An 11,845-nucleotide genomic window follows, 5' to 3' on the forward strand; every position below is an offset into this window, starting at 1 on the left:
CGAGGCCAGCAGCCTTGCATTGCTCCCTAGTGCATAGAACTATAACTGTATTTGTCTCAAGAACACAATGAACACGGGAGAATCTTGTCTTATTTTCACTAGCATGTTAGCACAAGAAGCTGTTGCTACCAATGAAAGTGACGCTCCCGTTTCAACATCAAGCTAGCAGACCTAATTCAAGTACAGGCCAATGTTCAGGAATCCCATTATTTCAAAAAGAACTCATTTGAAAAAGCCAGAGAACTGGAGAGAGGCAAGTCAAGAGGAAAGTCAAGAGAGTTTCCAGCAGGTCCTTCCAGCAGTATAGCAGAAAGCTTGTAACTTTTCACAATGCCCACAAGCTCAAGAGGGCACCATGGGGCTTAGGCAGAGTTAGCAAGAGGCTGTGCTGGCATCTGAGGCAGGTCTGCAGCTGACATTGGGTCTGTAGAAAGCATTTGGCTTGAAGGGTTTGAGAGTCACCATTTAATCCAGTTTAAGTTACAAAAAGGAGGAGTGCATACTACAAAATAATGTTGATATGGGATATTAAACCAGTTACAGCTTCCATTCTGTGCAGGAAATCTGCTTCAGCATGGCTGTTTAGGCCAACAGGACACCATGGAAGCCTCTTGCATCCTGGGCATGCTGTGATTTCAGAATTTCTTGCAGGGATCCCCCAGAAATTGGAGTTAAGATGCGGCCACCAATTCTGGCTTTGGTTTGACTCTGATCGGCGATGTTTCTGCCAACAGAAGGGTGAAAAAACAATAAAGAGAAAGAAGTTAACTCTCTCAGGTGGTGTTAGAACTAATCAAATTCACACCAATTATTTATCTGGTCCCACAACTGGTAGTGTCTCTAGGTTTCAAACAGAGGTCTGTCTTGCTGCCTGCTTCCTTCAGAGGAAATGATGGGGACCTCATACATGCAAACTCTCCCCCACAACAGCTCAAATAGATCTTCATGTTTGGTCCCCATAGAGAGATAATTATTTTCCTGTTGAAATGCTCCTGAATGACTGCATACTTGTGTAAGAGCAGAAACAATCCCCTGTTACTGCTCTGATACTATATCTCCTTCCAGTTGTGAAGAATTTACTACTGGCTTTGTAAATTAAAGGCAGCTTTTGTTATTTGTTTCTTTAGAGGTCCAGGAATCTGTATGACTTAGGTCCCATCTGTGCTATACATTTAAAGCACACTATTATTCCACTTTAAACAGTCATGGCTTTCCCCAAAGAATCCTGGGAACTGTTGTTTGTTAAGGTTCACTGGGAAGGGAGATTGATTGTTAAACCACCCTGGAACTGTAGCTCTGTGAGGAGAGTAGGGGTTTTCTAACAACTCAGCAACCTCAACCAACTACATTTCCAAGGATTCTTTGGCAGGAGCTGTGACTGTTTAAAGTGGTATAATACTGCTTTAAATGTACAGTGCAGATGGGTCCTTACACATTGATCACTGAGTGTAACTTGTATAACTGGCAGTCGTAAGCAGTTGTGCTTCCAATATTTTTTGAAGGCACAAATTTCTTATTACAGAGAAATGTAAAAAGCTCAGATGCCAGAATGTTAGGTTTCCGGGTAGTCAGGAGATGACTATGCTCCATATAACTTCTAGTCCACTAGCTAGTCGCTTTTGTACACCTAATGCTGCCCACCTCCACTCTCCACAAGTCCCTTCCATCACCCACCTTACACTTCAGAGTTTGCATGGCTAAGAGACATATTAGATGTGACTTTATTGCATGGCTTTGAAACACATTAGATGTGAATTTATTTTCTGGTTGAAAGATTCAGCTAAAAGCCTCAAGGCAATACACGAAAATACAGAGTTTGGTGGTTGGTTGGAAAGAGGTTAAGGTTGGAAAGAGGTTAAGGTTTCTATGTGAATATGGCACCATAACGCAAGATATCTATTGGCTCTTCATCATGCTATGCCCTATGCTTGAAATGGGAGAAGCAAGTGAGTGATTTGTACAAGGTTATAAAACTAATGTATTAAATCTAAAAGCAGTTATCCACTACAACCCAACCCAATAAATAAAACCTAGTGTAGTGCAGTGTAAAATGTGAAGTTCCCAATTCAAACCTCACCTCTGTGCATACACTCACATTTAAGATAACGTGTGCACGGTTTACAACAACTGAGGTTTTAAAAATTTCATGGCTAATGCATGAGTTTCTAGCAAGTTTTGTCTCTTTCTCTTTTTTTGAATACTCTTTAAAAAAGTTTGATGCAGTGAGATAAATAGCGTCTTTGAAAACTTGTGTTTCTGTTTTAACCATGTCTTGAACTTCCATCTTTATAGTATGATTGAATTTCTTGTTTGTAATTTATGTTATATTCTTAAGAATCAGTGTATTAATGTTGTTTTTGTTTATTGCTCCTGAAGGAGGCGTATTTATTTTCTGAAACATGTTGAGCTACAATAAAGAGATTTGCACCGTGAGCACCACAGCCTGGTCTCTTTTGTGTCTTGTTCAAATCTCACCTCTACCAAGGTCTCTCTCTCTCTCCGCCTCAGTCCCCTTCCCTGTATGGGGATAATACAAGTGATCTAACTTCAAGGTTGTTGTGAAGATTAAACCAACAAGTTATTACACGTGAAGGGCTTTTGACATTCTAGAGCAATCTATAAATGCCAAGTATATTTAATCATTAATTGGATTGTAACATTACACACAGTAAGCTTTGAGAGAGGCCATTATGACTCTAGAGAGGCTTTATGAGTGCTCTATAGACTTGACACTTGCAAATGATCTGCCCATCTTCCTCTTAAGTCTCCCACGTGCCATACACAATGCAAAACACAACCAAAAGCACAACCCTGTATAATGGAAATATCAAAGGGAGAGGAAACAAATAGACAATGCTACCTGGAATCTTTTCTGGGAGGGGCTCTGACGGAACCTCTGGAAGATCAATCTGTTCCTGAAAGAAGAGAAGGTAGACTATAAAACAAATATTCTATGGACGACATCTAAACCAGAACTTTTAAGTGCACAGGAAGGAGTGCTGATATCCATTCTTCCTCTACCTCCTTAAAGCTGAGATGTGGTTTGGTTCTAGTTTTGCTTCCTCAGCAAGCTACTCTGATTAATCATGTTGGGCAACAGCTATTGACCTGGGAACATAGTGTCAGTCTATTTATTCATTTATTTGGATTTACAGCCCATGTTGAGGAAGTGCTCCACAAAGCGGCTTTTACAGAATCAACATTAACAACAGAATCAATGCCAGCAACATGACCACTATAATACTATCTGGGGAAAAAATGGATTGCCTTCAAGTCAATTCTGACTTTTGCCGACCCTATGAATAGGGTTTTCATGGTAAGCAGTATTCAGAGGTGGTTTACCATTGCCTTCCTCTGAGGCTGAGAGGCAGTGACTGGCCCAAGGTCACCCAGTGAGTTTCACAGCTGTGTGGGGATTCGAACCTTGGTCTCCCAGGTCATAGTACCCCTACACCACACTGGCTCTCATATACTATCTACATTCCATTAAACAGCTGTTCTCTATGATCCCATATTAAAAGCTCTGGAGAAGAAAAAGGTCTTTAAGGCAAGCTTAAAGAATACAAAGGAAGGGGCCTGTCTGATCTCTAAGGAATCAAATTCCATGATTGTGGAGCCACCACTGGGAAGGCCCTATTCCAAGTGCCCAACAACGTGATTACTTTCACTAGCAGGGACTGAAGCAGGCCATCCGACAAAGATCTCATATGAGTGTAGGCCATCCTTTAACTAACCCGGTTCCAGACACTTCAGAGCTTTAAATCTAATAATCAGCACTCTGGTTGCCTCCACACAAGGTCAGGGACAATCCTTCCCCTCTACTTCTAAACTTGGAGCTGTGGAGGGGGTCAGGGGATTGGTCTGATGCTGGGTTTCTGAGGCACTCTGGTTGTATTTGCTAGACTGAACATGAACATGCAGGCCATATTGGCCTTGACTGAGACCAGAGCACATAGCTTTGTGCAGTAGCTGTTACCATAGACACATGCAGGATTTTTTCAAGGGAAGGGGCAAGGTAAAACACTGAAAGGGGAAAACAGGATAGTTTCTCACAATATTTTTTTAGAAGAATGGCACCTGTACATTTTTGCCTTACATCTCATGTTCTACAAATGCTAGAAACCTTCTCTTTTTTAATGAAAGCTGGGGATCTGGAGATTATTGTTCATTCAGGGGTGTGGGCAGTGCCCCCCCTTACCCTCTTGCGGACACTGTTACATAGATCAGATTACACTACCACTCATATAAACCAGCACTTACTGTGTGAATGCAGCCTATTTGCTCCAGTATGAAGTGCCATCCCTTCTAAGAAGAGAGCCAAAGTTACATGGTAGGAGCAACAGGCAGGATTGCCATCACAGATTGCATCCTTAGTAGTTGAGGGCACATGGATCAATCATCACCAGATGCTACTGTGGAATAATAGTTTTCATTTGAAGGCTAAGAAAGCAAAGTGTAACCCAAGAGAACATGCTGTTAATGATATTCAATATTGGCAATATCCAGTGTTAGTCATACTCAATGAAGTTCATTGCTTTCAGTGGGTCTACTCTGAGTATGGTGTGGCTGGCTATCACCCTCTGTTTTTTAAATCTCTCCTGAAGGACTGGGCTGACTACTCCATGTGCTCAGAAACCTCATGCAGACAACTATAATAAGGACCTCTTGATTAGATTCATATCACCTGCCAGGTGTATGAGATGGATAATCTCCCCAAATGATGAAAAATGTCCACTTCAAAATGTAGCCTAAAAACTAATCACCAGTGTTGCTGATAAACACTCACCTGAGTGATGGCATCTAATTCTGCTAAGATGGCATCTTCATCCTCTGTAGTGAAGCTGCCAGCCAGTATTTCATCTATTTGCTACAAAGGAAAAGGGCAGATTGCCTGGTAAACACCACAACAGCACTAAATCTCCAAGAGTATCAAGGTGGGAACACTTACGGGTTTGTGCAACACAGGAAAAGGTTTCAAAGGTTTGAAGTTGGCTGCCGAGACCCAGACACTTCACGCTATGTCCAGCACCCTCCCTTATTCTATGATAGTCTTCTGACACAAGCAAAGGCCGTCTCTGTCTTGTTTAAGATGCTCACCTTCAATACTAAGGAATGGTTTGCATGCAATATACTAAAGCGAAATGGCTTCCCTTTCCTCTTCAAAAGCAAATTAGGTGGCACAACTGAAACACTTTAAGCATTCAGGTGGGTGGAATTGCCGCCAAACAAATATAAAAATAAGCACTGTGCATTGCTTTGGAGAACTCCAGGATGCCACACAGAGGCAATACATACCCTCTGATACTCCACAGCTTCCTGGGTTTCATCCATGATCCTTTCCACTTCTTCTATTGACATAACCTACAGAAAAAGTAATCTACATGTAAGGAAGACTGATCAGAAGAGACCCACAACAATCAGTGTCCAATATGAAATAGTTCAAGGACCGTAACTTATGCTTACCTGGTGCATCTTATTTAAACACTCATTACCGATTTTCAGACCCTCAATCACTTTCATCTCAATTTGCGTGAATTCAATATCCTGGACCTGAAGAAAACAGAAGTCAACAGAGGGATCAAGGAGTGTTGTACTCTGTCAATACACAGTAAGGAAAGTAGCCAACTGCAGCCAGAGCAGTGTGGATACTTTACATCCCATATGCCATCATAGAGGCAACTAAAGGAGGAACAGAAAAACTATTTTGGATAATGTAAGTGCTGCACCTACACAGGCTGATGACATTCTGTTAGTCTACGCACAACACTACTGTGTAATGGTCACTGCTTAGCACTGGTAGACATGAAATGTACATGCCCCATATATTTGCTTTGCTGTTACTTAGCAAAGGCAGAGCAAAGGATGCAGCATGCATCTCTGCACAGGACAAAAGCAAAGTAACTAGTCCAGCATCACTGGCTGAGGATCTTCCGGCATCAGCAGTAGTGATAAAAGCAGCAGAAAGCTATCTGTTTGAACTCTTATTTCCACAGTTCTCTTCATTACATAAACCCTGTGCCTGCTGCATACACAGATGACACACACACACATACACTTGCCATCTTCCTAATATATGGCAGTATTGCAACTGTAATAAGACATTGCTCAAGGGATAAGTGAGGAAATCAGATGGCTGGAATAGGTGCCAGTCCACTGAGCATCAGGCCATAGTTTCAAGAGACTACAAAACCCCAACACCACTGTCCCCTGACAAGTGGGTACAACGGAAAGGCTCAATTTTTGGCCATGTTCCACAGCAGAACTGTCCAACTCACAAGGGCAGCTTAAAGCATGCTGTAGCATTTGGAGCTAAGCAAAGGAAAAAAATGCTTAGATGGTCATTGTGTAATCCAAGATGTTCAATTATCACATGAAGACAATTTGAATGAGAAGTTAAATGTGATTCAACAAAATTCAGTAGCATACAGATACTGCAGCTTTAAACTCCCTGAAACAATAAGGCCAATTGCAACTTGACGATGTCTCCAATTCCCATGTACCATGCGTTCCAGGTTGCTAATTTGGTTTTCTGTCTTGTCCAGCAGTTGTTCTTGATACCGTTTTTTCTTCAGTAATAACTTGGCTTTCCTAGAACAACAGAAAAGTACTGACTGTAGGAAACAAGCCTTTAAGCCAATAATGAGGAACCTTTTGCCCTCTGATGTTGCTGAACTTCAACTCCCATCAACCCCAGCAAGCATGGACAATGGCCAGGGATGAGTAAAGTTGAAGATCAGCAACATCTGGAAGGCCAAAGGCTCCCCACATGTGCTTTAAGCAAAGTCACTTCTGCGCTGCTTTGATGTCTCAAAAAAACGAACAAAAAACCCCAGCTGATTCCAGTGATCTCATACTGCTGCCAAGAAGATGCCCAGATGGACAGAGTCAGGTAAATTGCCTCTGAACAAGAAACCCCATGTTTAGCTATTATGGCCAACCAAAATGAATCTACATATTCTCTATTAGTCTGATCTTTAAAAATATATTAAAGCTCACGGCCCATCACAACATCACGTGGCAATGATTAATTATGCAATGCATGAAGTACTTCCTTTAATCTGATTGCAGGTCTAGAGAGTTTCATTGGATAGCTAAGATCTGGCAGGAAAATAGGAAGCTGCCTTATAATGAGAATTGTTCAGTATTGTCTGCACTGACTCACAGCAGCTCTCTAGGTTTCAGGCAGGGAACATCCTCAGTCCTACCTTGAGATGCCAGGGGACTGATCCTGGGACCTTCTGCAGATGCTCTACCACTGAGTTACAGCCCTTCTGAGACCCATGGTATTTGGAGAAAGATCTATTTCTTGGCTAGTTGTGTTATATAAGACGGCCCATTATGTGATCAAAAGGACAAATGGTCTCTAGCAGGATGCAATAAAAAATATCTCAAGAACACTCACTAGTACTAACAGTGTTACTAATTAAAATTTTCAAAGGTTTATGCAGCTTTCCTCACTGGAATTAGGAACACAGGAAGCTGTATTATACCAAGTCAGAACACTGGCCCATCAAGGTAAGGAACCTGTGGCCCTCCAGATGTTGTTGGGAGTTATTTCCATCATCCTTGGACCACAGGCCATACTGGCTGAAACTGATGAGAGACAGAGTCCAATAACACCTGGATGACATAAGGTTGCCCAGCCCTGGTATACTCTGGCTGGCAGTGGCCTGTCAGGATTTCAGATAGGAAACTTTCCTGGCCCTATCTGGACATGCCAGGAATTGAACCTGGGACCTTCTACATGCAAGCCATGTGCTCTACCACTGAGCTACTCCCTTTCCCTTATGAGATATGATTCTTAATTAATTACTACCTTTAGTGCCAAGTTAGTTCCTGGGCATGCAACATTTAACTAGAGATACAAAGAACTGAACCTAAAAATACATGAAAATACTCATTTTAGCACTGACTTATTATGCAGGCTGAGGCAGGGTAGTTAGTATGCTTTACTAGCAACAACAGTGTTCAGCCTAAATATGAGTAGTTTAGAGATTTAAGATGTCCACGTGATGCACCTGATTGTTACCAGGGATGCATTTGTGAAGAAAAGTGACCAAGGTTGACTGGAATTGACTTACTCTTTCTTGCCATCTTTTAGAAGTTGCCGAGCAAAAGTCCTCTCCCGCTCCAGCTGCAGTGATATCCTTTTCTGATATTGCTTTAGTTTGTCCCGTTGCTGTTTCAGTTGCTAAGAGGAGAAAAGAAACTGGCCATTAGAAGAAGCATCACCAAGCCTTACTAGCATGACCACTGGAAAAGTAGCACCAACATCTTCCTTTTAAGCAGACCTACCTATAAACCCAGCAGACTGATCCCTCAAATCGACTTCATTATTTTCATTTTCGAGGCTTGCTGCAAGAGCAGCAGAAGATGATGAAAGTTACATTGTGCAAAGTGAAGCACCAACTCATTGCTGTTGGCTCTCTGTACAACACATCTTACTTTAAAACCGCTATAAACATGATGGTGGGAAAGAGACAATAGAAGTTTGAAGATATTTTAATCTCAGTTTCCTCTTTGAGTGGAGCTCCTGGCTTTGTGGGCTTGATTGCTTTTGCTCTCGGGTTGCAGCAGAACAGAACTGACAGCATCTATCTGATGATATTCCAGATTTACAAAACTGTTATCTAGTATGTGGAATTCAGCAGGATTTGGTGCAGAATGTTCAGCTAGATGGGGGAACCTGTGGCCCTCCAGGTTTTGCTAGGCTCCAGCCCCCATCATCACTGGTCATGCTAACATCTGGACGGCTACAGGCTCCCCAGCACTGACCTAGAGAACAGGCATTTATACCTCTTTTTAATATAATAACTAAATGAGAACATAAAAACTAAATGAAAAAGTCAACAAACAACAGATTTTATGTAGGGAAAATCATATTAAGCTAACAATCCTGCCTCCTGTAGTTGAGAGGCTAGATACTTTGCAAAGCTTTTCAGGGTATAGTTCCAACCCCCCCAAAAAATGTCTTCACCTAGCTTTTGACACTTAGGGACATCCTAAGTATTAGAATGGATGATGTGAAGTATTCAAATTTACCAAATGCAAGTCTTGATTAGCACTCCTGAGCAGAGATCCCTGCTGAAAGCGAGTCTTGCATAGTGGCAGGGATCAGCAATGGATGCTGAAATAGGCAACATTTTCAAAAGTGCTTTGAGGAAAATGCAGAAAACAAAGCCAAAGCTGGGATGTACCATCTATGGCAGGGAAAGAAAGTGGCACGATGGCAAAGAAAGCACCCAATTCCTGGCATCTCCAGGTAAGGGCTGGGAAACACTTCTGTCTGAAAACCTGGAGAGCCCTTTAAGTCTGTGCAGACCAGGGATAGGAAACCTATGGCCAAATGTTATTGGACTTCATCAGCCAGCAGCATGGCCAATGGCCAGGGATGATGGGAGCTGGAATCCAACAACAGCCAGAGGGCCATAGGTTTCCCCATCACTGGTATAAAGGAGTTGGAACACGATAGACTGAACAATGGCAAATTGTCCCTTTGTGTTGGAAACCCACTGCATTATACCCTAGTCCTTCCAACAGTGGTCCAGCACTCCAAATCCTCCCACGCTATACACATAGTATTCAAGTATCAATTGTTTTTTAACATGGAAAACATTTACAAGTACCATGTCAGCACAATCCTAAGCAAATTTATTCAGAAGGAAGTCACTAAGTTCAATGGGACTTAAAGCAAACCTCCCTCCAATCCATTGTTGATGGAGGAGGAGGAGGGGCGGGGGCTAGCATGGCACATAAGTGTCCTTTCAGCCAGCGGGAAGAAGCACTGCTGAGGACTGGAGTGCTCTGCTGTAAGCGAGGCCTCACCTTTGCCCAGGCTGGTGATAAATTCCTGCAGATGGTTCTTCTGCTGGTGAAAAGCCCTGAAATGGGACATCTTGGGATGAGGCCCTGCTGGTACCTTTGGATCCAGTGAATCCATAGCCCCTTGGCTCACATGAGCAGCCCAGTCTTTGGGGTCGTCATCTCCACAACCTGGAGCTGGCATAGTGGGGGGGAAATGAACAAATTCTGCACTGGTTGGCTACAGCCAGCAAGGCTTTGGATGTGGCAGTTGAGGAGCTGCTCCACTCCTCCCCCAGGAGTCATTCTGCTTGCTCTACTGCTCTTTAGCAATTGTGTTTAGGATGCCGTCTATGTAACTGTCTTTCCATTTTACAAACTATGGTCCAAGTCAGGAAACACATTTGTGGCCAAGCTAAAATTTTGACCCAGGTATTCCAGCTCCGTATAAAACAATATCCATTGGTCCATAGGGACCCTCAAGAGTTCACTAGACAGGGTCCCAGAATTTCCAAAACATAGTATTCTTATCCTCCAGACTTATGGTGTCCCATTTCAACCATGTAACTTCTCATTCTTGGTAGGATTTTATCATTTTGTATCAGCCTTCCAAGTAAGCCCACAGTACATACTACCTGCTAAGAGGCTGTGTTTCTGTGCTGGCCAAGGAGAAGACTTCTCCACAGACTATAGTAATGCAGGAAAGTAGACACTCAGCAAGCCACTAAAAACACTCCCTTCTACCAAATAGATAGTGAAAGAGAGACAGAGCAATCTATCCCTCTTCTACCAGTTTGCTGCATTTCTTCCATAATGATCACAGATAAAGAGGCTTTCCTTCCTCCACAGCTAATACAGAAACTAAGCAAGCTGGCAGATGGAGCCAGTTGTCCTGTCTCTACCACTTCGCTCACCTGACTACATGAAATCACCTGCATGGAATTCCAGGTCACCTACGGCTACCAAGCAAGTTTATAAAATCGGCGGTGTATTTAACAAGTGTTTAACTACTTTTAAGTCCTCTCGTGTGCCTGTTCTATCTGAACACCAAAGCAATCACGGGCATGTCGACCACCACGATTTGCCTTTTCCTTAGAGTTTCTTTTTAAAGAGAACTAAAGGAGAGAGAGAAAAACAAAAAAGTAACAAAATGAAAAGGCCAAAGTTTCTTTATCTTTTAACAGCTGTGTAGAAAAAGCTATTTGGCAGCTGCGGCTTTTTCACCCACCCCTGCAAGAGAAACTTCACCTGCTAAAACCCTTTTCGTACAAACTCTTAAAAATACAGAAATCCCGCCCCCTCCTTTGGGATAAGAAAAATGGGCATGTTACATATGGTGAAAATACAAGTAGATAAATGTATGGGAGAAATGAGGCTCCAAGCTCTGGTAAGGTAGGGGACTCCTGTGGTATGTTACTGACACTAGCTGCCTGCAACATTTTGCACACAGTCACAGTAACCTCCTGCTGCTGCTTCTGTAGCAGCCGTCTTCCCTATCTCCCAACCCCCTTTGCTCTCACCAGCACGGCCTTATCTTGCTCGGTGACCCGGCTCCGCCGCTTGCGCCCGAACAGATTCCCCATCGCCCCGGCCCCGCCCGCGCGGCCCCGGCCTACATTGGCCCCACCCGACTCCCCCTTACTTCGGTACGGCGGCCACGAAGGCTCTATCTTGTCCAGAACGCGAACGCAGAAAGAGGAATGTTTGACACACTAGCCTAGCACAACAGCCTGCTCACAGAGATAAGAAAATGTAGAGGAGCCCATCACATTTAATCTATACGAAACTTCCGAGGTGACATATAGGTTTAATGGTCACATTAATAAACGCGGAGCATCATTACCAATGGGCCGGAAGTGAGGAGCGTCCGTAGAAATCCATGGAAAAATCTGCTTTAGCGTAGCTCTGATTGGGCAGCAGCATGTCTACTCAGAAAACAAAAAAATAGCAGTAGAGGGTGAATTTAGTGCCCTTTCTGTTTTATTACGTATGAACATTTTGATTTTTTTGACATTTAAACATTTGAATAATAAAACCCACAACC

The 11,845-nt window shown here is 42.9% G+C and overlaps 1 protein-coding gene across 2 annotated transcripts; it reads right to left on the reverse strand.

The window, feature by feature from the left end:
* Positions 1–450: 450 nt before the first annotated feature.
* CHMP6 (charged multivesicular body protein 6) lies at positions 451–11,429 on the reverse strand. Of its 2 annotated transcripts, XM_061615778.1 has the most exons (9): positions 11,322–11,429; positions 8,082–8,191; positions 6,501–6,588; positions 5,464–5,550; positions 5,296–5,361; positions 4,787–4,867; positions 2,861–2,915; positions 2,476–2,517; positions 451–724 (listed from the first exon to the last, which is right to left on the reverse strand). In XM_061615778.1, the coding sequence occupies exons 1-9, from the start codon at positions 11,382–11,384 to the stop codon at positions 672–674; spliced, it is 645 nt and encodes a 214-aa protein (XP_061471762.1). In that variant the 5' UTR covers positions 11,385–11,429; the 3' UTR covers positions 451–671. The 2 variants fall into 2 exon arrangements, with proteins under 2 accessions (XP_061471762.1, XP_061471763.1); XM_061615779.1 differs by lacking the exon at positions 2,476–2,517.
* Positions 11,430–11,845: the final 416 nt, after the last annotated feature.

Source organism: Rhineura floridana, chromosome 3 (assembly GCF_030035675.1).
Source record: "Rhineura floridana isolate rRhiFlo1 chromosome 3, rRhiFlo1.hap2, whole genome shotgun sequence".
NCBI classification, from domain to species: domain Eukaryota; kingdom Metazoa; phylum Chordata; class Lepidosauria; order Squamata; family Rhineuridae; genus Rhineura; species Rhineura floridana.

What these genes read in the sequence shown, in the direction of transcription:
- CHMP6 (XM_061615778.1), bottom strand. Translation starts at nt 11,384, where the DNA reads ATGGGGAATCTGTTCGGGCGCAAGCGGCGGAGCCGGGTCACCGAGCAA. An exon ending in AGCAAGATAAGGCCGTGCTG is followed by an intron (nt 8,192 to 11,321) that starts GTGAGAGCAAAG and finishes TTCTCCTCTTAG; the next exon opens with CAACTGAAACAGCAACGGGA. An exon ending in AATTAGATGCCATCACTCAG is followed by an intron (nt 2,916 to 4,786) that starts GTGAGTGTTTAT and finishes CTCTTCTTTCAG; the next exon opens with GAACAGATTGATCTTCCAGA.